General features: G+C 28.9%; 3 protein-coding genes across 8 annotated transcripts; 2 read left to right on the top strand and 1 right to left on the bottom strand.

The window, feature by feature from the left end:
- Nucleotides 1–202: 202 nt before the first annotated feature.
- On the top strand, nucleotides 203–3,603 carry LOC127065702 (zinc finger protein 567-like). Of its 3 annotated transcripts, XM_050998461.1 has the most exons (3): nucleotides 203–293; nucleotides 393–453; nucleotides 832–3,601. In XM_050998461.1, the coding sequence occupies exon 3, from the start codon at nucleotides 1,060–1,062 to the stop codon at nucleotides 3,214–3,216; it is 2,157 nt and encodes a 718-aa protein (XP_050854418.1). In that variant the 5' UTR covers nucleotides 203–293; nucleotides 393–453; nucleotides 832–1,059; the 3' UTR covers nucleotides 3,217–3,601. The 3 variants fall into 3 exon arrangements, with proteins under 3 accessions (XP_050854418.1, XP_050854415.1, XP_050854417.1); XM_050998458.1 differs by lacking the exons at nucleotides 203–293; nucleotides 393–453 and adding an exon at nucleotides 577–724 and having other exon boundaries at nucleotides 832–3,603; XM_050998460.1 differs by lacking the exons at nucleotides 203–293; nucleotides 393–453 and adding an exon at nucleotides 612–734 and having other exon boundaries at nucleotides 832–3,603.
- A 1,374-nt stretch (nucleotides 3,604–4,977) lies between these two features.
- LOC127065703 (enolase-phosphatase E1) lies at nucleotides 4,978–13,728 on the top strand. Of its 2 annotated transcripts, XM_050998463.1 has the most exons (5): nucleotides 4,978–5,238; nucleotides 6,071–6,172; nucleotides 6,946–7,136; nucleotides 7,214–8,736; nucleotides 10,180–13,728. In XM_050998463.1, the coding sequence occupies exons 1-5, from the start codon at nucleotides 5,134–5,136 to the stop codon at nucleotides 10,188–10,190; spliced, it is 1,932 nt and encodes a 643-aa protein (XP_050854420.1). In that variant the 5' UTR covers nucleotides 4,978–5,133; the 3' UTR covers nucleotides 10,191–13,728. The 2 variants fall into 2 exon arrangements, with proteins under 2 accessions (XP_050854420.1, XP_050854419.1); XM_050998462.1 differs by lacking the exon at nucleotides 10,180–13,728 and having other exon boundaries at nucleotides 7,214–10,166.
- LOC127065704 (zinc finger protein 16-like) lies at nucleotides 13,604–18,034 on the bottom strand. Of its 3 annotated transcripts, XM_050998466.1 has the most exons (7): nucleotides 17,465–18,034; nucleotides 17,242–17,363; nucleotides 17,012–17,169; nucleotides 16,726–16,917; nucleotides 16,447–16,641; nucleotides 16,200–16,354; nucleotides 13,604–16,113 (listed from the first exon to the last, which is right to left on the bottom strand). In XM_050998466.1, the coding sequence occupies exons 1-7, from the start codon at nucleotides 17,557–17,559 to the stop codon at nucleotides 15,084–15,086; spliced, it is 1,947 nt and encodes a 648-aa protein (XP_050854423.1). In that variant the 5' UTR covers nucleotides 17,560–18,034; the 3' UTR covers nucleotides 13,604–15,083. The 3 variants fall into 3 exon arrangements, with proteins under 3 accessions (XP_050854423.1, XP_050854422.1, XP_050854421.1); XM_050998465.1 differs by having other exon boundaries at nucleotides 17,012–17,346; nucleotides 17,465–18,033; XM_050998464.1 differs by having other exon boundaries at nucleotides 17,012–17,363; nucleotides 17,465–18,031.
- Between the last annotated feature and the right edge of the window lie 9,905 nt (nucleotides 18,035–27,939).

Genomic DNA, 27,939 nt, shown 5'->3' with positions numbered 1-27,939 from the left:
ATAGCCTTACCTTTCATTGGTTCATTTTCAAAAAGAATAGACCAATCGTTAGAAGGATATATAAGAAGGAGACTCTTAGTATATAAGTTTCTCGCATGGTCTGTATATATGTTTGTTAGATGTATGTACACACAATATACATATATACATACATACATATATATATATATATATATATATATATATATATATGGTATTTGACGTATATTATATGCGTGTTAAAAAATTTGGAATTTGATTACAGACTAGAAGCAAAAGTTTCTGATTAATCATTTTTAATTTGTAATTGATACGTAAGATGTTTTAACATGATAAGTTATAACTTTACATGAAATATATGAAAATGTTTAAACTGAAGGAATTAAATCGTATAATTCTTTATTTTTATATAGGATAAATACAATCTTCAACCGATCTTCAAGAATATATAAGCATATATAAAAATATATTTATGTAAGTATAGCATTTGAATAAATTTATTTTACAGATTTATACGTAATAGAATATTTATGATTTGGTTTTAAAAATATATACCACGATCAGAGATTTATTGGTCTTATAGCATTATTGATACAGATTTCTTAGAGTATGTGGCGGCTGATCAGCCACAAGTATGTTATTGTGTCGTTTATGTGGTATAAACCTTCAAAATGGAAGGCTTAAAAATATATTTGAAGATTCGACAGATCTAAAACAAAAAATAATAGACACATTACCAATTAATGTATGTAAATGTATGCTTTTATTTATATTTTTCTATGAAATATTCTTAAATTCTAATTAAATGTAAATGTGCCTGTATGGATATTGAAAAATTATTTTTTTTTATAGATATCTCCATTGGATGGTGGTTCTAAATTTGTATGCATATCCTGTCATGACAAAGTTATTCTTTATCATAAGTTTATTCAAGAAGTTTTAAAGTATGAAAGAGAATTAGATAGCGAAGAAAGTAATTGTTTTCATGAGTATACAAGAAATGAAAAAGAACAAACAGATATATTTGCCAAGATTTGTAGTGATACAGTATGCACATGCCCAAATTGTAATGTCGATTTAATGATATTATTAGTTAGTGATCCACAAAACTGTGATTATAGTTTTCAAATTTCGCTAGCAATTGTTGGTCATACAGAGAAAATTTATCCTACAAAAGAGCAAAATCTTCAAAACTTTGAAAAACCTATAGCACTTAATATAAAACAAGACAATGTCAATCCACAAAACTGTATCAAATTAAAAGCAAATATGAATGGAGAAAGTATGGAAATAAAAAACATTAACCGTAAAAATACATTGGCATATAATATGACCGGTAAGGAAAATTCTTTAAACAGAACACAGAAAGATGTTAAAAGAAAATTTAAAAAAAATATAACATATAAAGAAACTTCAAATTCTGTCAAGATTCCTAAATTAGAAGTAATTTATGAACCATATCCTGAACTTGTAAATTGTAAGGATACAAACACATCAGTAAAATTAGAATCTACTTATAATAATATTGTATGGTTCAATTGTAAAGATGATTGTAACTCTATGACAGATAAACGACATGAAAGAATCATTAATAATGAGGATATTAAAACAGAAGACAAAGATAATATAAAATCTTGTCCAAGAATCATATGCAATTTATGTGGTGCTCGCTATCTTTCACAATTAAAATATGAATTTCATATGGAAAGACACAAATTTGATTGTATGGATAAATATGTATGTATTGTTTGTAGAAAAGAAGCAAGTAATGAAAATTTATTGTGGGATCATTATTATTACACACATAAAAACTCGCAACGTTTTGTTTGCTTGGAATGTGATAAATTATTCTCAAAATATGCAAGAATAAAGGGACATCAAAAAAAACATAAACATTCTGGTATTCAAGAAATAAATGTTGATATTGGTAATAATGAAATTGATAATGATACAAAGAAAGAACTTGCAGTAAAAATACAAGGAAAAACATTTACCAATTGTAATCTATGTGGAAAATTAATTTTTGATTTAGATCCAGATGCTATTAATGACTTGGTTACTTGTTCTTCTTGTGAAGATTCTACTCTTTCTTTAGTTGTAGATGGAAATGAAGCAAAAGTAATATCACCCCGTCAATATCATTGTTCCAAATGTCCTAAACATTTTGTACGTAAAGAAAGATTGGAATTTCACGAAATGCGGCACAATGAAAATATGAAAGAATTTATTTGTAGTACTTGTGGCAAAGAGTTTAGCGCAGAAAATTCTTTATACGAGCATTATCTCTTTGTTCATAAAGGTGCAAGACCTTATATTTGTGAATTATGTGGTAAGTCGTTTCAATTGAAAGCACGTTTACGAGAGCATCATCGTACTCATACTGGTGAAAGACCTTTTCAATGTGACGTGTGTGGACAAAAATGTACAACTAAAAATGCTTTAAGACTTCACAGAAAGATACACTTTTCTCATAACCGTTATATTTGTAATATATGTAATAAATCATTTAGAAAGAAACAAAACATGAATGAACATTTAGAAAAACATTGGAAACATGATAAAAATATATTATTACCACAAGTATTTACATGCCCTATATGTATGGAGGATTTTCCAACATACAGAATGTTAAAATATCACATGATAGAAACCCATGAAATTAGTAATCAAGATCCAATTTTAATTGAACAAAAACCATGGTATGAATGTGAAGAATGTCACGAAAAATTTAAACATCAAATGTCCTTAAAAGCACACAAAGAACGAATACATGAAGGTAAAGTAGATCCTATATATCAATGTGATATTTGTAATGCCTCTTACAGAGTAAAACAACTTTTAATAAATCATATAAGAAGTAAGCACAATGGTGAAAAACGATATAAATGTGCACAGTGTGAGAAGGGTTTCAATGACACTAAATCTTTGTATAATCACGTTCTCCTACATACCGGTAAAAAACCATTTGTTTGCGAATATTGCAATATGAGTTTTAGACGTAAAGACTCTAGGGATCATCATCAAAGAAAACATACAGGTGAATTACCTTATCAGTGTCAGGATTGTGGAGAACATTTTGCTACGTACAATTATCGATCAAAGCATCGTAAACAGCATCATGATAAAGGTGATTTAGAATGTCCCGAATGTGGAGAAAAATGTAATGATCAACAAGAAATTAGAATTCATTTAAATAATCATCTAGGTGAAAAATTAAAGCAGTTGCAAAATGTCTAATATCATCGTAATGTTAAATAAATGATGGTTTGATATAAAATGTAGTTGTTGTATAAATATATATAATTTTACATTAATTATTTGTGATTTATATTTAAAATCTATTAAATAATTTTTATTATTCTTATGTAAATAATGTAATACTGAGAAAGTATTACTTTTGCGTTAACTACTAGAAAATAAAATTGAAATGATTAAATCTGTTCTATAAAATTTCTTTGATTCGTTTATTCGTATATGTTTGTAAAAGTATTGAAATTCTTTTTTGTATAATTGACATTTTATAAAAATATAGTGAATCCTATATTCGATGATAATTATTTAAAGGATCTTATAACGAAAGCATATCTGAAATATACATGTATATATAAATATAAAGTATAAAAATATCCATTTCTTAAACCGTGTAACATACACGTGGTTTGAAACAAGCTGCTACCGGCTATACTGACAGATGACGGTTGGCGTGCACGTGTGGATCCGGCGAATGTCAAAATTTAAATGGTTCCGCCTTTGCAGGCAACGTCGCGCCCCATGCAAAAATCAGGTGGTTGCGTCTCTCAGCTGTATACAACCACCTTAAAATTTCCTATTAATACTATCGATAATACGAATAACCGACGATTGAAAATAAATGTTAATTTTTGAAAAAATTAAAATAAATATCTTTTGATACTTTAATCAAATCGAAAGAAATCTATTTGGAGTCGTAAATTTCGAAAAATTGATAAAAATAAAGTGTCCAGGAACTACTTTCACGCGGAGTAATATCGAAACATATGCGTGTAGTTCACTACGTCTATCCTTATTTCTTGAAACAACCATCTTTCATTTTACCATTCGAACGTTCTTAACGAAAACTTAAAGAATTTTGGAATCCGTTATATCCAAGATTTCTTACAAATGTACTTTCAGAAAAAAAGTTATTGCGTCGAAAAGGTTTTGCGGAGGGATCGTTGTCGGTGGATGCAAACATGACACCGTAAAGCACGAACGCTCATTGGCTGAAGGAAGCAGCGATTTACACGAACACGCGAATACTAATGTATATCGAACGTATGATACTAACACAGCTTGCAATTTTCGTCCATAATACAGGATCGTAATAACGAATATCAGAGCCCCATTCCATTAATGATTTCACGAATAAATTTCTTATTCCGAATGCTCAAACGTTCTAAAAAAGAATTCAGATTTTGTACTTTAAGTGTTAGCACGTTTTTCGTCGACAAATTGTCAACATAACATCGCATAAAAGGAGTATCGTGCAAATAATGACGGTCTATCGCATCAACAAATTTCTACACTCAAATTTCAAAAGAAACTTAGAATAATTAAACCCCCGTCTATTTAGGCTATGTACGATACAATAAGTATCAAAATGTCGACATATCGTAAAAATTCAAGCGAATTGTTCTCTCGTACAAGTGAGATACACGAATGGATAGATAAAAAGTAATTCGTAAGGTTAGGAAGAAGAATTTTTGAAAGTCCAATCACTTTAGATAGACAACCCAATAGAAACGCCAAATAAGGAAAAATAAGATAAGGAAGATCGAAAAAAAAGAAAGATAGTGGAAAGATGAATTTTCCTAGATGTTTTGAGAAGGAGTAAAAAAATGTAAAATTCGTTATGTCTGTAGTAAAAGACTAGAGTAAAGACGAATATCATAGATACGGTCCTGGTTACCGTGGGATCGGCACTGGGCGAGGGACGAAGGGAGAAACGAGTTCGCACGCACACAGCAGTGCGCGGGGGGCAAGAGCGAATTCATTCGCCGGCTTTCAACAAGAACGCGTCGGAGAGACGTACATACACACCACCGTGCTTTCAACGTCCCACGGCTTGATACGTACTACATATAGATATATTTATTATTTATCCTTCGGTCGGAGTAGAGCGAGTAAATCGTGGAAATGGCCGGGGAAAAGCGTAGCCAGGAACAAGAGGAGACTATGCTATCGCAAACGACGATCCTGGTTGACATCGAGGGTACGACGACGAGCATAAGCTTCGTGAAGGTAACAAAGGCCATGGCCGTGGCGTTCTTGAACGCGCCCTACGATGCTCGCGCTTAACTGTTTTATTACGATTCCTTCCTTTTGAGGAAAAGGGAGAAAAAAGGAGAATTGTCTTTGTCGACTTCGCGACAATATTTTCGAAATTCGATAGGAAAAAGAGTTCTTCTTTACGTTTTCCGTTTTGTCGCGATCTCGGCAAATATTTCTCACGCGTGTCCGTTCATTGGAAGGGTAGTGGATGCCGGCGAGCGAACAACGAGCTTCAACTTTTCTCTGCATGCTTCTCAGAAATCGCAGTCTGAAATTTTTTCCAAATTTCTTCTCGATCCTCGATGAGAATACTTTATTACTTTGATTATCATTGTTTTCGCGCTTCTAACTAAACTTCCTTTCTTCGTTCATTTCAAATTTTCGGTAGGGCCTTCACCTCCTTTTTTTCCTCTCCACTTTCCGGTTTTTACTCGTCTTCTCCTCTCGCCTTGATTTCTAAAGGACGTATCAATATTTCTAAACAAGTTTCGCGGCAAATCTATATTCATGTTTGAAAACAATTTTTTTGTTCTCTCTTTTGTTTTCTTATATATGTATTATATTTATCATATATACAAATGAACGGCATAAATTATTATTTCTTGGTATGGCTGTTTTCTTCTTTTTTTTTTTTACATACAGTAGATCGCGCACTATAGATTTTCTTGCTTTCCTTCCCAGAACGCGTTACGATAAACGACGACAACATTCCGAATCGAAAGAAACGCCGAATATTTAAACAATATGATTTTTTTTTGCGTTTTTTCCAGAATTTTTACACACTTTATTGCTTCTCTTCCAGGAAACCTTATTTCCTTATGTGAGAGAAAATTTAAAAAAATACATTGACACGAATTGGGACGATGATAAATTTAAACAAGATTATCATAAATTAAAAGAACAGGTAAATATGACAAATAGTAATTGGAACACAGGAGTTAACATTGTAAATTTAACTAAACTAAATAACATTTAATCATATATATATATATGTATATATATATGATATATATTTTAAATATATTACAAATAATATAGATTTTATATAACAGTCTTTATTAGCAGTTTTTGTAAAGGGCTTACAAGCAGCCAATAGCATGATAGAACAGAGGCAGCTGTTATACCAGTATGGTCTGACCTGAAGACCACTCTTTGTCCTAGAATTTGTCTACCTTTGATATTTCATATACTAAATTATTTTATTTAGTGAAGATATATATATCAATTCTTTGATTTTTAGCATTTTTTATTTATATTGATTAAAAGTTGAACATTTATTAATCTCTATAAAGTATTATTATTTACATAATTATATGATGTAAAATATATTAGTAAATTAATAATGATTATAATGATGTTTTAATATATTCTTTTTTAATAATTTCTAAAAAATACAAACCTTTATTTTTATAATAACAAGCATTTCAAATGCCGTTTGGTTAGCATTAATAATTAAGTTTGGATAGCAACATTCCTTAATATGAAGCTGATTTTTTATTCTTACAATTTCATTTTGAGGGATTATCTGTAAAGAGTAGTCTTATATTTTCTAGCTATGTTGTTTTTAATGGAAACAAACTAGTTACTATATGTTTTTATATTTTACTGAGAAACGACTAGTCGAATTATAGTATTACTTTTCACGCGAAGCAAATTTTAATAAAATTTTTATTTTAGGCAAAGAAAGACGAAGAAGATAAAGTTGAAGGTTTTATACCGATTGTTGATAGTAATATGGAAGAAGAAAAAGAATCACTTATGAAAAATATTCTTTGGCAAATGGACAATGATCGTAAAACAGGTGCACTTAAGCAATTGCAAGGGCACATGTGGCAAGAAGCTTATAAGTCAACAGCAATCAAAGGACAGTAAGTTCTTTTTTCCTTTTTAAATATTTTATAATTGCTATTCATACTGTGGTGATCTTAATATAATTTTTGTATAGTGTTTATGATGATGTCCCTAAAGCATTGGAATCATGGATGAATGATGGAAAAAAAATATATGTTTATTCAAGTGGAAGTGTCGAGGCACAAAAATTGCTTTTTGGCAACTCTGAACAGGGCGATCTACTCAAGTATTTCAGTGGATTTTTTGATACAGAAATAGGAGCTAAACAAGAGTGTGACAGTTACAAGAATATTTTAAGCAAGATTGGAGAAAAACCGGATAATGTAATTTTTCTTACGGATATAGTACGAGAAGCTGCAGCTGCTAAAGAAGCAGGCTTATTACCAGTTATAGTTATACGAGAAGGTAATGCTACCTTGACAGATGAAGAAACAGTTGCTTACATGACTATTAAGTCTCTTCTAGATTTAACGTTTCAAACATCAACAAAGCGTCAAAAATTAAATCCTACAGAACCAGAAGAAAAAAATGACTCTGTTAGTCCAAAGAGCAGTGAGCCAATGGATACTTCTGAGGATGTAGAAATGTCAGATGCTAGTGGAAAAAAAACTGAAAAAACAGAGATAACTAAAAGTCCTCAGCCTGAACAAGAGATAAAAGCTCAGACAGAAGAAAAAGATCAAATTTCGTCTAAAAAAGATGAATCTACAAAAGATATAAAGGATGTAGAAACAGTAACAAATGTAAAACCTGATGAAAAAGAACCATCTACAGCTAAACAACCAGAAATCCCAACAAAAGTTGGAGTTACTTCAGTGGTAGATGACACTATGGATGTAGCAAGGAATGAGCCTATATCAAAACCAACAGAAGATACAAAAGATACAAAATCCGAGATTATACTTCAAAATGAAACTGTCAAAGTTGTAAAAGATGATAAAACTAGGGACGAAAGTGTAACTGAGAAATCTGTAGAACGTACAAGTGCAGAAAAAAATGAAACGAAAGTAGAGGGATCAACAAATAAAGCAGTTACTAGTTCTAGTACAACAGAAAAAAATAATTCGGAAGCAGAGGAAACTATAATAAAGACAACACAGGTATCTACAAAGGTAGAGAATGCGCCTTTAACTGATACAACTAAAAATAGCGATAATATTGCAAAAATAGACACAGATAAAGCTGCTGTATCAACAGAGACAGAAGTTAAAGATACTAAAAATGATTTGAAAGATCAAGAAAATAATGTTGCAACAGAGAAAAGTACAGAAGTTGAAACAAAGTCTGAAAAAATTGAAGAAGAATCAAAGAAAGCACAGTCGGAAAAGGAAAATGTAGAAATAAAACCATCTTTAACTAAGGTCGAAAAACATACTGAAAGTGCTGAATCGATAGAACAAGAATCGAGCAAAGAATCAGTGAAAGAAGAAACTGTGTTGGATGAAGTGAAAGATAAAAGTACAGTGGAATCTGAGAAGAAAAAATTAAATGGAACAACACAAAATGGAGATGATGTGCCAGTGTCGGATGAAAATTTACACAGAAATGGACTAAATGAGGCATCTTCGAGCGAACAACTCGTTTTAACAAGCAGTGAGGAAACACCTGCACAAAATGGTGAGCCTGAGAGTTCTACAGATACTAGTGCAGAATCTATAAAAGTAAAAAAAGTCGTTGATTCTGCTGTAGCAGATGGTGCAGGTGAACCTGACGTTGTTCCCCCTGTAGTTGTAGCAGCGACCTCTTAATCTTGTTCTTACACATTTTAAGAAGTCCATACATAACCCCATTTCCCAGTACTTATCTGCAGGTATAAACTGAAAAGTTGGCTCCCTACATCTTACATAAATCGTATGATGTTTAAAATATAAGATGTTAATTTAAGATAGAAGTCATAGAAACATCATTTCTTTGATAAGTGGAGCAAGAAAAAAATGTGAAGTCTTACAGTGCATTTCAAATTCGATTATCTTTCAAATATATTGATTTGTTCTTTTTATCATAATTTATAAATGTTCAAAAACAGAATAATTTTAACGATTAATTACTTTATTTCAGAACATTATTCATATAATATACTATAATATATTTGTAATATTGGTATCCATATGGATGTTAAACTAATTATTTTCACTATTTATTTGTGATATTTTATGTATTCAATTGTTTTGTTTCAAGCGGCCTAAAGGTAATCGAATATGCAATCCATTGTATTTGGTTTATGATTACTTTGTTTTATTTTTTAACCAATTATGACACACATTCAATCTTTTCTTTATATATATATATATTACATATTATATATATATTCTTTTTTTTTGCCTAAACAAAATGTCATGACACACAGCTCATAGAATAAGATATTTCACGATAGTTGGAATGTACTGTAATATGTATTCTGTGCCAAATGAATGAATTCGTCACTTCAGAATATTTTCCAGTGATTAATGAATGAATGTAATGTTGAAATATCTGGTTAATGTTTTTATTTTACTGCAATCACTATAACATTTGGATTAAGAATCATTGTAAGACTGAATTGGTAATACCTCGAACAGTCGCTGGCTTTAGATTATATAACAATGCGATATATTTCTTGCATACAATGTACTTAATCCTGCAAAATGAAAAACACAGTGAACTTTGAATCATAAATTTAGACTGCACATGGACAAGCTGTAATTTGCGATAGATTTTATGTGCATTTTATTACATATTTCCAAGATTTTTTCTTTTCTTTTCTTTTGAACAAAGACTTATTCGCAAAAATATCCAGAAACATATCAAAAATGTTTTTTGAAGAAAAATAATTTTCATTAGAAATTCGCCGGTATTTATAAAGGGTTTTTTTTTTACTTTTTTTTTTTTTTTAATTGATCTTACATCTGTGACTCCATTCAAATCTATTCTAATTCGTAATTGAACTACATTCTAGAAAAAGATCTTATAAAGCAAGAAATTATTAAACCTAATGAAAATATTTTTTTTTATTTTTTTTTTATTTTTTTTTAATTTTTATTTTTTATTTTTTTTATTATTTTTTTTTTTTTTTTTTTTTAGAAGAAGACTGACTCTCAGCTTGCCCTTGGACTTAAGTATGTTAATAAGAAAATATACGTATACACGACTTAAGACTACGATTTTAATTTACTAAAGTGCTGGATGCGTCAATTACTTCATTCCACTAAATAAAACAATTTTCTATTTAATGATTACATGCTGACATACTGATACACATATGATGATGTTCAGTAAACTAACACTATTCATACAGTTGTAAATAGCATCACTTATTATATGACTATACAACGATGACTGATTAAATGGCCCTGGAAAATCATTCGATTCGAAGATGAACATATCTGTCCAGTCATGGGTATTCTCTATTTCTATGGAAAAAAAAAGAAAAAAAAGATTACATTTTCAAACGTTTAAAAAACACGCACGTGTTTCGTGCATACAACAGAGATTCATGTCTAACAAGATCCAGTTGATTTTTATGATTAGGCAAATCCTTCATTTATTCTTTTATTTATCCAGTTTATCCAGTTTTCACAAAATTGACTGTGATTTAACGATATTAATAGACATAGGAGACAAATCGATTCATTACCCATATATGAAGACTGCCTCCGAAAACGACTATCCATATTGGAACTATATTACTATTATTATTATTATTAGTAGTGGTTGTAATATTGTAACTATTATTACTATTATTATTATTATTATGAGTATAATTATTATTATTATTGGTAGTAATAGTAGTGGTAATATTCTAACTATTATGATTATAATTATGATTGATTTTTTTTAATTATTATTATTATTATTATGACTATATTAATGTTATTGAGATTAAATATAACAATATGTCCGATTCAAGTCACTGTGAGAATCGAAAAGAGCATAGGCTGTAAGGAGTCAACATTTTTGTGCCCTTTTCTTTTATATATATGTATATGTATATTTTATATATATATATGTATATATATAATTCTTTCATTTATATCTTGCCGGCGACTACGATAGAAAATTTTCTAATGATCTGTAAAAAACATTGTGACGTTGGGAGAGCACGATGTGCAGGTCAATCTGTTTTCATGCGTATTACATATATGTAAGTGCACATTATAGTCAGAATGTTTATTGCGGAACTACACGACAAATGAATGCTCTCCTCGTTCGTTTATAGGAATTTTAAGTAATACGAATGATCTTGCCTGTTACAATTTATAAACGAACGAAGTCTGTGTACGTCCTGGTTATTCAATGATACAAACCTCGCAAATTTTATTTATCAGATATCTTTGTCGCGATGGTTAAACATTTTAAATGATTACTACAACTACTATTGGATATATGAGAACTTCAAAAGAAAAAAGGAAGAAAAAAAAAAGAGAAAACAAACAAAATGTCAATGAAAAGACAAAAAAAGAAGATAAATCTGAAAAATTCTTTTCGTTGGGCCAAGAGACCAAGATTTAATCGAGGCAATAATACAAAAAGTTAATCACATTTCGATTTCAATCATTCCAATCGTCGTTCATTCTCAATCACGTTAGAAGTTTTTAATAGAAATATTTCTTATAAAACCTGTAATGTGAATTTTTGGTATTATGGTTGTATACTTGTATTAACGATCCTTGAACAACACACATCTATCCATTGAGATGTAATATCGACGAAGATCTATGGAAAATATACCATGGTGAAAATTGTAGATGTAAGAATCGATAGATCGAGTGTTAAAAAAGAAAAAAAAAAAAGAAAAAAAAAGAAAAGAAAAAAAAAGCAAGGATGGAATTTATTATATACATCAACTGCAAGTTTTCTAATATTCTGTGCTAAGTTCCAACGTTATTTTAATCGAAAAAGAAGGCATGTGCTGATTTTGATCGTATATTTTAGTGGATAATAATGTTTCAAACAGTGTACACGTATTCTTTTTGATATAAGCCAATTATTTCAATTTTGTCATAAGTCGATGCCGATCGATTAATTAACTGCCTTTAATTGTTTCAACCGCTTGACTGCCATTCTTAAAAAATCTTTGAAAGGGAGATGCTATAACGTGCTCCGAGTTTCTCTTGACTGACTTTCACGACATCGCCTAAAATCATCATCCATATCATCCATATTAATATTGCGTCAATGGTCAGATTATCGCGGAGCATGTTGCAATATCTCCCTACTAAATATCAATAATATTAAACTGATTATTTAACTGTATCAAATGTTTCATTTGAAATGTGTGTCAGACTGCTTCCTACTAATATTCTATAAATAAATGATGTGTTTTTTTAAGTTCAAAAAGTAAATTTAAAAAATATCAAGCAAGATATGCATAAATTTAAATGTTTATTTAATGAATAATATTCGAATGTTCATTTACTGTATTTTTTTTTTATTTTTTTTTTTTTTTTTTACACATACGTTATAAGATAGAAGTCGCAGTATCACTAAGCGTAATTCGAAAATTATTCTTTTGTTTAGTAACATATTTTTTAATAATGTCACCAGGGAAGAGAAAGATGTAATCTGTGAGAAGAAAAAGGAAATAGAAAAAAAATAAAAAAAAGGGTGCGATCGGCATTACACACTGCCGTTATTTATTATTTGTCGTTTGAATTTACCGCCAAATTATGTATTCTCCGTCTTTGTGACGTTACGCGCGTGTCCCCTTTTGAAACTGGCTCGTCGTCGCTCTATGTTCGTCTTAATTATTTTGAGGAGTTTATTAATTCTCTCTTCTACAAATTTCAATGTGTGCACTTGGCAGTTTCGTAATTGCACAAAAGAGAGATAAGATTTGAGATGAAAGATTTATGTATAGGTTCATGAACCTGACAATTGCACTTTCGTCCAATAATCCGTAAGATCTATCTCTCATCAATTCTTGGAGGGAAAAATATTATACATAATTATAAAATAAATCGTTTTAAAACCACCGAAGATATAAGAATGCTTATGATAAATAATAATAATAATAATAATAATAATAATAATAATAATAATAATAATAATAATAATAATAATAATAATAATAATAATAATAAAATAATAATAATAATAATGATAATGATAATGATAATGATAATAATTTTGTATTATTTAGTAACTATTATTTTTAATTCTAATTGGCTAATACTTTATTATGTAATACATGGATGTAATCGTAGGAGAGAACGTAAGGACTTACTCGATACACATTTTACCCGATTGTCATAGATAAAGATTTTTTCACGAGAGAAAGAGAGAGAGAGAGAGAGAGAGAGAGAGAGAGAGATTCTTGCGAAAATAAAATGCAAATCATATTACCTTGCTTCAACAGATTATTACATTCTTTTTGTTACAAGACGGTTGTAGTTACTATTACCATTTCAGTGTTCCGATAAACGTATTTATCCATGACATGATGAGGGCGAAAAAACTGTGCATCAAATTTAAGAAAGATTCATTGGACTTTATATATATATATAACATTTATTGAATATTATTAAAAATTCCAAAGAGATGTACACTGTACAGGACGAATCAATAAAATTTTGTTCTCTCGAAATTCTGACTGCATTGGTAGAGCAAAATAAATGAGTTTTGCAAATAGAAGTTTAACGTTTCGTTTAATTTATTTTCTCCTACTTTTTCATTTTATTTTTCAGATACTATTTCTGTAAATTTTAATTAATTTTATATTTTTTGCTCTTGTAAAAAATCGAGAACATCATTATGTTAATTTATTTGTTATCAGAAATTGACTATAATAAAGGAATGAACTCAAGATATTTCGTTTCATAATATATACTTTACTTTTTGTTATATGTGAATTGTATATATGTATTCTTATGCGTCCGTTACAATGACTCAATCAATTGAAAAATCAATTATGAATGATACGATCAAATATAAAAAAAAAGAGTCATTCCAAAAGTTTTCCTACTACATACGTAGGTAAACGATTCTAAATTTATAAAAAGAAAAAAGAACTAGTATACTATATGAATAGTATTTACCACCAATAATTAATTATATTTAGGAGTAAGTTTAACGAGAGATTGATATATTGTATTTCAATCATACTTATATACAAGCAGTTTTAGAATTAGTAAACGTAACTTCTTTTTTAAAAGATATAATCGCCGTTTCATGTGACATAAGCCTTATCATATAAATATATATTAGGATGTACAATTTACATTATATTACTATATTCAATATTAAAACATATATTATTCTCATTAGTATTAAAGAGATATCTTGATTCTTTGTCACATACTGTATTCTATTATTTTAGCATACCATACTTCCGTGATATCCATCTTTCAATATCCCGAGACCTGTGCATTTTGTACATAGATTTTGATCGGGACAATAATAGAATTTTGTTATTTATATTTAAATCATCTGTGTGACATATGATATCCGTGGAATTGATTACGAAGATTTTAATGGATTGTCATTAAAAAGCACATTTTTATTCTGTTTTTTTGTTTGTCTCCAAAGATTCATATAATTTTATACAAACTGTAATACTGTACCAATGTACACAAATAAATAATAATGTAAATTATAATAAACAAATTTTTTGAAATGATCTAAACTCGAGAGAAAAGACTAGAAAATATTTAAAAATTCTTATATAATGAAATTTTCTATAAAATAGGAACTTGACTATTTTGATCGTGTTTTTTAAGTTATTTGCAAAAAGATCTAAAATATGCAATTGAATATTTTATACAAAAGAAAGATAATATGAAAGAGATATATTATATATAATTAATATTACATTATCATATATTTTTAATAATTGTATTGAATTAGATTTTTTTTTAATTTCATATGAAATTAGATTAGATGATAAATAGATGAAAGAATATGTCATTATAATTTCGATTCTTCATTTTTGTTCTAATATACACATTCATTTATCAAATCTAATGAATACTACATTAGCAAGAGTATTGCTACTTATTTAAATTTGCTTGATTAAATTCATTTGACATTCCATCATCTTCTATCTCAAATATCGTTATTTCTTCTGATATTGCTGAACCAATTTGAATTTTATCATCTTCAACAACGTGCATTTCAAGATACCTATTCTCATTTTTAACACGTTTATTATCTCCACTTGGATTATGAATTTTCGTATGTTTCATCATATCTCCTTTTTGAGCAAATGCACGACCACATATTGGACAGGGATAAGGTCGCTCTCCAGTATGAGTCCTTTTATGTACAATTAATGATTGTAGACGCTTAAATTTTCTGTCACAAAATGGACATTCATGTGGATAGTCATTTGTATGAAGAGCCAAATAATGCTGTTTCATAATCGCTTCTGTTCGAAAACCTTTGCCACATACAGAGCAAGTATATGGTCTTTCTCCAGTATGAAGAAATTGATGTACCTTTAATTGACTTCCTGTACTAAAACATTTTCCACAGACAGTACATACATACGCTTTCTTTTCACCACTATGTTTTGCAAGATGATATTTTAACATAAGAAGAGATTTTACTTTTTTTCTACAAATACTACATCTGATACCTTCTTTAACTAAACGTGGCTCTCCATTTTCAATAACGAAGTGTGTTTTTCTATGTTGGCCCATATTTCCACGTCTATTATAACTTGCCCCACATATATCACAAACATATGGTCTAATGCCAGAGTGCGAACACATGTGTTGTTTTAATAATGATTTGACACGAAAACTTTTTGGACAATGTGCACAATAAAATTTGTTCTCTTCTCTATGTGTTTCATTATGTCTACATAGTTCAGATTTGGTATTATACATTTTATTACAAGTTTTGCAATTATACTTAATTCTATTATCTATCTTTCTCTTAACAATATTATGATGTATATCATTTGATGCATTATCAATATTTAAATATTTAGTTTTATTTTCAATCTTTATTTCATCTAATTGATGTAACATATTTGTTTTTTCAGGAATATTTTTCAGAGGTAAATTGTATGAATGCCTAAAAAAATTACAACATAATATTATAATACAATAATATGAGATAATTCTAAAAATATTATTAAAAAGTATTGTCAAAGATGTTACTCTGTATAATGTGCAGAATTATTTCTAATTTCTTTTTCATCTTTAATATTGGATTTATTTTTGTGTATTGCGGTATATGCATGATAACTTTTTTCTAAATTTTGATAATCATCATGATCTAAATGAACATTATCACGTATCCCTGCTCCTGAAAACTAAAAGTTAGCATTGAATTATAATATCAGAAAATCAGAAAAATTATTTTTTTCTTGATTTTTTTTTTCTCTTTTCTTTTAATTATTATTACCAGCGAGCCTTCAGATAGTGTAGCTGAAAGTAAATTGTCTTCAGTTTGTTTATCTTCCTCTTGTTCGTTTTTATGCATTAATAACTTAGAATTTGCATCGAGAAATTGTTGGATAAGATCATAACATAATGTAACTTTATGTACACATAAATGACAAATCTCTTGAGGTAAACCATCATATTTATGTACCTCTAACTAAAAGAAATTAAATTCGAAGTATCTAAAAATATCTTAATACATAAATAAAATTCTACAGACAATGATCTAGCATTTGCTTACTTGAAGTGGTAAGATTGTATTAATTTTATTATCTATATTGTCATCATAAATAGAACGAAGCATATTACTTGATGTAGGTAATGCGCAAAGGCGACACAATTCTTCTACTTTTTCTTGCAGAGTGTGATCATTCTGTGATTCTGTAACTATAGATATTGTGCTATTTTCGACATCACTCACAATATTATTTATCTATAATATGTAAACAATATTGAATTAAGCTTAAAATATTATTACAGTATAATTATACTCTTTGTAATATTTCTATACGATTGTTTTCACATACCAGTGCCACAGAATATAAGGATTTGTTATCTTTCATTGACAGATTTTTATTTAACTGTTTAGTTTCTTCTGCACTATATATAACGTCATCCTTTAAATTTGTTATAGGGCTTTCTTTTTTAGAAATATTCGTGTCAATTGAAGCATTAGTTTGCCTTGCTATACATTCTTTCAGATTATTCTTAAATATTGTAGGTATAGGTATTTTAGTTTTAATAAATGCAGTCTTACATTCAGGATCCATAAACCAATGATCTTCAAAATGTTCCGCACAGAGTACATATCTCTTAAGAGAAGTTTTATTTTTGTGTATTAATTCTGGTATACCACATGCTTCTGCCCAAATGCGAGCACTATTTAATATACGATTTCATTGTAATATATACAACAGTAAAATGAGAAACAAGTAATATGTCATTAGATTAAAAGGTTAGGTTATAACATAGAAGCTTACTATTCTTGTTTTGTAGGAAATGTGAAGAACTGTATTTGAGGTGCATCCCGTGTACTATTAAAACACATTTTGGCGGCACATCTTTTTTCTACCATTTTTAACTACTTAAATAAATAAGTAAAGAATATAGATAAACTACGTTATACAATAATATGTATCTGCTTCGTTTTGATATTTGCAAGAGCTTGTGATTATGTTACTATTTATCGACTGAGTTCGTATCATACGTACTTCTTTTAATAATTCAAATAAACATTATTAAAACACTAAAAAATATTAATTTACCACAACATTCTATGTATTTAATACGTCGAGAATAAGTTTTCGCCCAGTCTCTCATATGATTTTGACAATTGTCGAGTAGGTTATCTTCGTTTATATCGGTCCGCTTAAATAGTTTATACTTCCTATTCGTTCATAAATTATTTAAACAGAATGTATAATGTACATGAAGTATAATAAACTAATATTAAAACAATAATTTATCTGTTTAAACATTACATACTTTGTAACATGTTAAATATAAAATAACTTTAATTTAATATTTCGATATATTTGGTTAACAACGATATGTTTGGTTAACATATTTTAATATCTGTATCTTTTTATCGTCCTATTTACGTAGAATTTTTATTTTTAATCGTAAGACAAGTATTAATAAAATACCTATAATCCGATAGGAATGTAAACTTAGGAACAACAAACGCTACAATACATAACATAAACAGAACGTATATACGATGATGATATAGTAAATAAACGATCTATTTAATCTTGAATTCAAAAGATACATTCAAGAGAAAATTTAAAAGTCGAATTATTTTTACATTGTCTTATAACTAGAATGCTTCTTATTATTATCGTATATGCAAATATTCTTTCAAATTAATAATACCTTATAACGAAAGATACTTATAGATGATCTTGTTTGCAAACCATTCCTCTTTCACAGCTATTAATTATAAAATCATTGATTAATTACATAAACTTAATTTACTTTTTATTGAATAAAATGAATTAATACTTGAATATCTGTAAATATAATAAACAATTCTTTTAATTAAATCGTTCTACTTAAATAGCCATTAGTTTGATATTATTTACAATAGAATGCATACCATTAAAAAATGATATATATTATAGCAAAAATAATAACGTGTATTTAGATTTCACCACACAGAGATTACTATGGAAATTATATTGGAATAAATACATTGCTATGGATTACATGTGGAAATCCACGAGCTAAAATAATATATTAATTAATTTTAATGAAATTTAATGAATCTTCTTTCGACTTGGTCGAGTCCATCGAAGATTCATCAATCGCGACTTTGCCCTAACCTACCCGTAAGAAAAAATTTTTTTATTAATTATCTTAGAAATATCTTTAAAAAGTTTTACGCAATTATGTTTATATAACGAATTGACATAATTTGTACACCTTGAATATATACAAAGTATATGTATTTTATATTTATTCCTATGTTACATTCATCGTTAACATACTTTATTATATTATCAATAAATCTAAAGTTAGATATTTAAGAGTTAAATAGCATAATTGGAAATATAAAAAGAATATTGTATTAATTCAAGAAAATTAATTTTATAATTAATGGCATTAATTCATGAAACCATCATTGAGCTTATATACTGAAATACATATCCAATATATATTCTAGTATATAAACCCAATATATATTCAATATATATTTAAATTATCTTAATTACTTTAACTATAGATAATTAATGAATGTGTACTTTTGATTTTAAATTAGCCTTAAAAATAAATTAAGCATATATCTAAACTAAGAAGCATAAAAAATGAAGCATTCAAATTTCAACATGTATTATGCATCAAACATCATAATTATAATCTTATGAATTAATGTGAAATAGAATCATGAAATTAAAAAAAAAAAAAGCTCTTTTTTGTCTTTACCAGTTTAGTCATTATTAAATACCTGAAAAATTAAAAATAGTGTGTATATAAGAAGTCATAAAAACGAACAGAATAAAACTGTAAAAGTATGCAATTTTATTCTGTTTGCCTGTCGATATTATTAATATAAAAAACATTATATATAAAATCCGTGCAATAATTGAGATTGTAGATCTGAAACATATATTTTCATTATATTTAATATTTTGTATTTGCTTCCAGATTAAACGCTCTAATACGAGAAAAAATCAACGATAGTCTCCTGTAACAAAAAGAAATTATATTAATCATACAATGTATAAAATCATAAAATATTGCACATTCACTTAACGTGCCAATATGATGCACTTTTCAATTTAATTCCCTATCTATTTTTATCAATCCCTATATCACGTTGTAATAAGATAATATTTAAACGCGTGACTCTATGTTATATTGAAAAAAATATTTCAAATATTACTATCAATAAAAATAAAATATATATGAATTATATAATGAATTATTATTTACCGCGGTTTTTATACAAAAATTAAAAATAATATTCGATCAAAATTAAAAATTGTGAAAGAGTAATTGTTGTAATATTAACGAAAGTTAATTAATTTACGAAATCTAATAATACACGAATATTTATCTTTGATTTTAACTAACTAAAAACTTCTGTGCATCTGTGCATTGTGTTGGACGATACAGGCACGAATTTTATATGATAAGGAGATGGAATGGTCCATCATCTTAAATTATAACAATTGACGAGCAAAATGACAACGTGGTAAAATATAAAAAAAATATAATAAGACTACAAGTCATTATTACAGAAACATATTGTGTTTCTATGAAAAAATGACTCGTCGTCGATAGTTGCCCTCTTGATCCACAATTTGTGGGGGCCTCTTCGGCATATAGCCTCTTCTTTGCTTCGTGCCCTAACCACTGCTTTTTAAGGGCATTCCCTATTAACGACGCAAGAAAAATTTATTAAAAAAAAAAACTCGTTCTTTGTATAATTAAGAAATCGGCATAGTACTCTCATCGAAGTGTAGAAATTTTTACGTAAATATTCATTTCTAATCGAATGACATAACTGTCGAACTATATCAAAATCAATAAGTACAACAGTTCGAAGGACAATTTGATCTTATCCGCTACATATCCTTAAGTACGTATTATTTTACATTTGGTCTTTGTTATTGATAAAAATTAAAAAATTAAAAATAAAAGGCTTATCTTTTATATATCTCATGAATTATCCTAGCCTGTGGACAATCAAGGAATTCAAGGAATCCATTGATTGTGCAGATTAATTCGAATGCCCCAGCAGATATTTATTCTCGATTAATCGATGAACCTAATACCAACTCTTCGCACTTTAGCATTTAGAAAATAAACAGGATTAAAAAAACTATAAAATCTATAAAACATTTTATGATTTTATTATTTCATTCGAGTACTTTTATTTTCTACTTTCATTAATTATACTTTACTATACTTATATTTCATAAATTAGATATATAGAAGTTATTATAGGAAATCACGAAAGTGCGAATTGTTAATATACTTAATACTAAATATCGAACATATTCAAAAATCTTTACTAATTCGAAAGTAATGAATTTCTAAATAAATGCAAAGACTTTTAAACTGTTTGATATTGATATAGATAACTAGCAATACAGAGTGTCAGCAAAATATGAAAAAGAGAAACATGCTGGAAAATTCTAAAATTTGCTGAAACTAGGTATAATATCCGGAGACGGAACTTTCCACTTTTGAGTGGAAATTACAATCTGCGTCTTAGCCGGTCCTACCTGCTTAAAATTAAATATACAAGCACACAAGAAAGAATATGCTACCTGCCTACCAACAACCTATATTTAAAAAATAGCAAAACATTCATTCCAACACACACACTCCACGATTCTCTCACATACCGCCAGGATGCAAAAGCCTACACTAGAGAGTATGTCCCGGGACATCTCCGACATCCTAGCTCAAACGCGTATGATTTTTAATTAATAAGGGATACGTACCAATTGCTGTAATCGACTGTCAAGGTTAATGACTATTGCGTAAATGACTAAAGCAAAAAATACTAGTACATACTAGTATATATACGTACTAGTAATATACGAGCATTTCCAGAGAATATATATAATAACTCTACTATACAAAACGATATAATAATATATTAATACAAATACGATTATAAATAATAATAGTATAATATTTATCTAAAAGTTATCGCGTAACGATGTACAATGCACCACCTAACACGAACATACAGATGCAAGATACATCGTGCACAATCACTAACGCAATGACAGTCGCCAATAAGGGAGAACTTAAAACTAAACCCATACTAACTGTTTCTCACCCATACGAGTAACACCTAGGTACACGCATAAATGAGAACGCAGAAAACATGGGGGGGGAGAAACGGGAATTAGTTTGTTAGAAGCTGAAAATCCTGATCTAAAAAGTGATTAACTTATTCTAGGGCCTACGGACTATGACTCTACAAGTCTCTTTTTCTTTTTTATTAGCAATGACTTTACTCAACTTTTTTCTTTCACAAACAATGACTCTATTGAGACTTTTCTTTTATGAAGAAAATAGATTGAATATTTAATTAATTTTTTCATGTAACAATCATCAAAATACCTCGAACGATTCCTTTTAACAAGTGGTTATTCTAATTAAAATACAAGATCATGATCTACCACTTGTTTTCCAGAATCTATCCGTCGCGCTTGTCTTCTTGCTCATTTTTTAATACATCTATATCGATATATCGAAATAAATCGCAATTGAATAGTCTAAATACGGAACAATGCACATGACGTAGACTACATCACATGCTTTTCTAACGAAATCGGATAAATAAATGCCCGATTTCAACATTAACATCACGAGCAAATAATAACAAAGAAAAGTGTTTATTAATTGCACTATTAATTAATCGTACCGATGAAACAAGAAGACCCTATCCTGAACTAATAAAAATAAGCATGCACAATAAATATAAACAATGAAAACACATAAACGATAAAAAATGTACCACTCGCGAGTAAATCCGAAAGAGAAATTACTCGCGGTCATGCTCGTCAATAATTTACTTAAAAAATTACAACCAATCACCCGTGCCGATTCGGACCTTTCGTCCTCGACATGATTGAGTGATCGGAGGGATTTAAAAATTAACACTACTTAAGAAGTTCTGCGATGGCTCCAAAACACTGGACCGCGATTTAGGTCGAAATTGAGGGTGGACGATTCGTAGTTGGTTGAAAATGAGGTAGGTCGACATCGAAGTTGGTCGAGATCCTCTTCAGTGATGCACTGATTCTAATTCGCGGTAGTTATTTATTAACGAACGATCACTGAATTTATTTCGTGAAACTCTAATATCTTTTACAAGTACAGTCTGTGCGACTGTTACAAAAGCAAATAACTTTACGAACAAACACTGACTCTAACGACTGCATTGCACGCAGTCTATACAAAAACACTTATTGTTAAATCGCGAAACGCGTACGAACAAACACTGCTTCTACTTCGCGATATTTTTATTTTAGCGACGTAAATACTCGATTACTTCATTGCTACGCGCGCGATTACAATAAAGTTCTGAAACAGAAAAATAGAAACACAATAATTTATATCACAGTTATAATAAGAAACTGTATAAATTATTCAAGAAATATGTGATAGAGAAATATATTTACTTTAAGTCCTCGTTGATACTCGGAGGAAAAATATCCTGTGAGAATTTCTATGTTCACTCGTCGATGTACAAAGCAAGAATAATCCAGTAATTGTCATAGTCAAAGAAAAGTTTGGCTTTGTTGACATCACACGTAGTTCAGGATCTGTAGACTAAAATTTTTAAGTATTGAAATTTTACATTAAAATTATTTTGAGTTTCTCTCGCGTTACGATCTTTGTAATATTGAACATTGTTTAAATATTTGTTTTGTGTATTCCGCGTACATTACAAATTGTTTAAATAATTGTAAAATTATCGAAAGTATTAATTCCTAAGTTTTCTTATTCGGAAAAAGAGAACTGCGATGCTCACTCGTCGACGTACAGAAGGAAACTAACAAAATAATAGTCGAAGTAAATAAAAGTCGTATATGTTTATACTACACAAGGCCAATGATTGCGAGACGAAAATTTCGAAATATTAAAGTTATAAACTAAAATTATTTTGTTTCTCTTGCGTTACGATCTTGGTAATGTTAAACAAATGTACTATTGTTTAAATATTAGTTTTTTGTATTCCGCATACGTTAACAACTATTTAAATAATTGTAAAATTATCGAAAGTATTAATTTCTAAGTTTTCTTATTCGGAAAAAGAGAACTGCGACGCTCACTCGTCGACGTACAGAAGGAAACTAACAAAATAATAGTCGAAGTAAATAAAAGTCGTATATGTTTATACTACACAAGGCCAATGATTGCGAGACGAAAATTTCGAAATATTAAAGTTATAAACTAAAATTATTTTGTTTCTCTTGCGTTACGATCTTGGTAATGTTAAACAAATGTACTATTATTTAAATATTAGTTTTTTGTATTCCGCATACGTCTAAATAACACTGTTTAAATAATTGTAAAATTATCGAAAGTTTCGATGACGAATTAACCTAAAAAGTATACGAATTCCTATACCATCCTATGAAATAATAAAATTTCTATAATATTCAAATAATCGTGATAAAGTTAGAATAAAAAGGTTTTATAATAAAATGCGTAATTAAAACGAAATCAATCAGTGCTTACAACATTGTTAGAACAGGTCTGTACACGTCGAAATGTTATATAGGAATAAAGATCTCTTCTTTGGCCTTGAGAGAATTCGAACGCTCGACTGTTTTGTTTTTGTTTTGATTTTGGTCGGAACATTACTTGGAAATACACACCTAATGTGACTTTTACGCCTGATGTATCTATCTCTCTCTATTATGCTTCGCTATACGTATTAAAATGAGATAAACTTACCTTAGTAACGAAGAGATGTATAAACTGGTATATCGACGCTCTGTTTGTAGCTCTTGGAATTCTTAGAAATCTGAAAAATGTAAGATGATATTACTGTAAAGACAAGATTAAAAGTAGTACGTAATATGTAGGGATATCCATAGATGTGTGTGTGTACTTATATATTATCGTATACCGACGTACATACATATATACATATATGATTGTACACTATATGTAAGTTATATATATAGTTGTATACATATATGTATATATATGTGATTGATACCTGATGTGTGTGTATGATAATGTATGCCTATTGTGTCTGTGTGTGTGTATGATCATATATGAAAATCGAATTTAATATAAAATATCAATCGATCGCAACTATTAATGCAAAATTATTGATCAGAGCATCATTAAAAAGCGAGACAAGTATCAATATTGTGAAAATAAAACAGGAAAATAGAAGAAAAAGTGCGACACAAAAGCTGCTCGGAGAATCTACAGGAGGCTGATTTTATTTTTGCGAATATTTTTTAAACGAGTTGATGTCCAGACTTACGAACGCGGCCTCATGAAGATCGCACGTTTGGCTATCGATTGATATATAGGAAGAGGGTGTACGTTAGAAAAAAATTTATTAATTACCTGTAATTATGCGGAGCGACGAAACACTGTGTACACATGTCACTGCGTCCAAGATGGCAATGAGACCACTAGTAAGGAAGGAAAGTGATCCCGTGATACGATGACGTCATCACAGCTACAGCATGAGTCAAATCAAATATTATTTTTTTCAATTAAAAATAATAAAAAATGTAATATAAGTACGTAGATAAAACGATACGGATGACAAATGTAATTAATTCGAATTTTAAACATAGACAATAATTTTCTAATGAAATAATTATATTTTTTACCGATATAGAAACATTAAATAGACACGCACTTGTATCATAAGTACCTATATTATCCCTATGCTTTATACATTACGCGCGAAATAATGAGCAATTGCTAAATCGAAATAATTCGATGATTTATATATTTACGAGTATATATATCTAATATATATGAGTCATATGAATCTTGCAGGTATATGAAAAAAATAATATTTCTTCGAATTTTTATTTACACGTATCGAATAATTACGTCATTTACGATCGAAGTAATGTATCATGTGTCGATAATAATTGTATATAATCGAGAAAGTTCGACTATCGAAAAAAAAGGAACGAAAAAGAAATGATACATATATAAATAAGTATATAGAGAACTGATACATTGAAATGTATATAGGCGACAAGAATTAATCATGAAAATACGGATTATTTTTTAACAACACTAACCTATATAAATTTCAAGAACTGGAATAGCTTACTAACCTATATTATTTCTTAGGGAATACCTATATTCGAAGCGAAAGCAAATGACAAAAAAAAGAAATAAAATCCTCAGATATTTGACACACAGACAGTACACACAAGCAAACGAACGTCGAACTCGACGCAACGCACCAACACATTCGTAATAATCGTACCACTCCATATTCACATATATATGTATACTATACATGTATAAATTCTATGAAAAGTCAGAGTTTGGTCGCATTGTATAGATTCACAGATCATGTTTTTTCATTTTTCACAATTGCTCAGAAAACAAAGAAAGAAGCTCACTTACCGACAGTAGCTGTTGATCCTTCAAACAACGAGCATCTCTTGATTCTGGAAGACGATGGACTATCACTGATTCTGTGCTATCTCGTGAAATTCTTGAAAATCTGAAAAATGTGAGATCTCATATTAATCAGACTAAAATTAAAAGTGTGTATGTGTGAAAAAAGAAAAAGATAAAAGAGTGTATGCGTACATATAATGTGTAAAAAATCCATACGTGTTTGTGTGTATGAATATATTTGAAAATCGAATATAAAACAAAATATCGATCAATTGTAAATATAAACGAAAAATTATTGATCAGAGCATTGTTCAAAAGTGGGAGAAGTATCGATATTGTGAAAATCAAGTTAGAAAATTGAAAAAGAAGTATGATGCAATAAATCGCCGGGGGATTAACGAAAGGTCGAGTTTATTTTCGCGAATATCTTTTAAACGTCATAATATCCCGACTAGGGAACGCGGCCTCTCGAAAATCGCGTGTTTAACTATCGATTGGTGTACAGTAATCAAGTGTACGTTAAAAAAAATCTATTAATTACCTGTAATTAACGAAAGTGACGGGGAGACGTATTTAGTTGGTACGCACTGAAGCAACAACGGTGTCATCTATATCGTGAAACTAATTTGATTGAGCATCTGTGTTTTTTTGAAAATATTACGCACTAATAAATATAATAATTTTTCTTAATATTTTATTGAAAAATTACACCGAATATAATATTCAATCGGAAAAAAATCATTGAAAATTGTTATCAAACGTCTTGCTACTTTCTATTAAGTTATATAAAATTTCCGCCAAATACTAGATTCCCGCCAAATACGTAAATTCCCGCGTAATGTACATACGTAGGTTTCTTCTTTTTTCTACTTCGGGTGTCAAAAAAAAACTAATTCATAAATCGAATAATCAAAGAATTTTTCTTTTTTATGATCAGTATCTCTTGTAAATGTTGGGATAGAATGATATTTAATTATATTTACCTATGGATTGATTTATAAATATTGATTAATAAATAATTTCTATTGGAGAATATTTATTATGTACTCGTTGGTAGTCAACAGTTCTAATGGCTTTAGAAGAAGAAGCTGTAACGAAGAAAAAATTCATCGACATAAGGTAAGAAAAAAGAAAAGATTTAGTCTAGATTTTCGAACATTACTGATTTATGTCAATTCTAAAAAGTATTAGCACATCGACCGATATCATTTTTTGCAAAAATATCTGTATTTCATCGTAAAATATGCGGACGAAAATATTCACTCTCGTTTGCTGTCACACAGATGCTGGACACATTCACACACATCGTGGAATCGAGTATAATAATGAAGAATATTGTCTCCAAACTGTGAATACTACTTATCTGTGTAAATTGATACGCTGCGTACATAATATTTTAGAAGGATTAGTACTTTCAATGCAAAGGTAAGCAGAAGCCAATACTTTTTCATTTGTTTACATATATTTACTATATAGCTATGTAAGAATTTCGAATTAGTTTTCTTTTGTATTCCGATGAATGAACATCGAAGATATATCTTTTCAAAGTTGAAAGCTCATAATCAGAAATTCATATTTTCGATAATTTTACAATTATTTAATCAGTTTTTAATGTACATGCTATACAAAAAACTAAAATTTAAATAATAGTAGATTCATTTAATATTACAAAAATTGTAACGTGAGAGAAATTCAATTAAAATTATTTTTCTTTCATTACATAAAAGTTCTAACCTCAAAATCATTGACGTGGCGTAATATAAACATATACGACTTTTATTATCTTCTTAAGTTTTCTTTTGTACTCCGACGAGTAAGCATCGTAACTCTCTCTTTCCGAACGCGAAAACTCAGAAATTAATGC

Source organism: Vespula vulgaris, chromosome 8 (genome assembly GCF_905475345.1).
Source record: "Vespula vulgaris chromosome 8, iyVesVulg1.1, whole genome shotgun sequence".
In the NCBI taxonomy this organism is placed as follows: Eukaryota; Metazoa; Arthropoda; class Insecta; order Hymenoptera; family Vespidae; genus Vespula; species Vespula vulgaris.
This window is presented reverse-complemented; position numbering and strand designations above follow the sequence as displayed.

Coding starts and splice junctions, on each gene's coding strand:
- LOC127065703 (XM_050998462.1), top strand. CDS start 5,134: ATGGCCGGGGAAAAGCGTAGCCAGGAACAAGAGGAGACTATGCTATCG. Junction 5,239..6,070: donor CGAGCATAAGCTTCGTGAAG/GTAACAAAGGCC, acceptor CTTCTCTTCCAG/GAAACCTTATTTCCTTATGT. Junction 7,137..7,213: donor TCAACAGCAATCAAAGGACA/GTAAGTTCTTTT, acceptor ATTTTTGTATAG/TGTTTATGATGATGTCCCTA.
- LOC127065704 (XM_050998464.1), bottom strand. CDS start 17,559: ATGGTAGAAAAAAGATGTGCCGCCAAAATGTGTTTTAATAGTACACGG. Junction 16,355..16,446: donor CACTATCTGAAGGCTCGCTG/GTAATAATAATT, acceptor GCTAACTTTTAG/TTTTCAGGAGCAGGGATACG. Junction 16,114..16,199: donor AATTCTGCACATTATACAGA/GTAACATCTTTG, acceptor TAATTTTTTTAG/GCATTCATACAATTTACCTC.
- LOC127065702 (XM_050998458.1), top strand. CDS start 614: ATGTTATTGTGTCGTTTATGTGGTATAAACCTTCAAAATGGAAGGCTT. Junction 725..831: donor TAGACACATTACCAATTAAT/GTATGTAAATGT, acceptor TTTTTTTTATAG/ATATCTCCATTGGATGGTGG.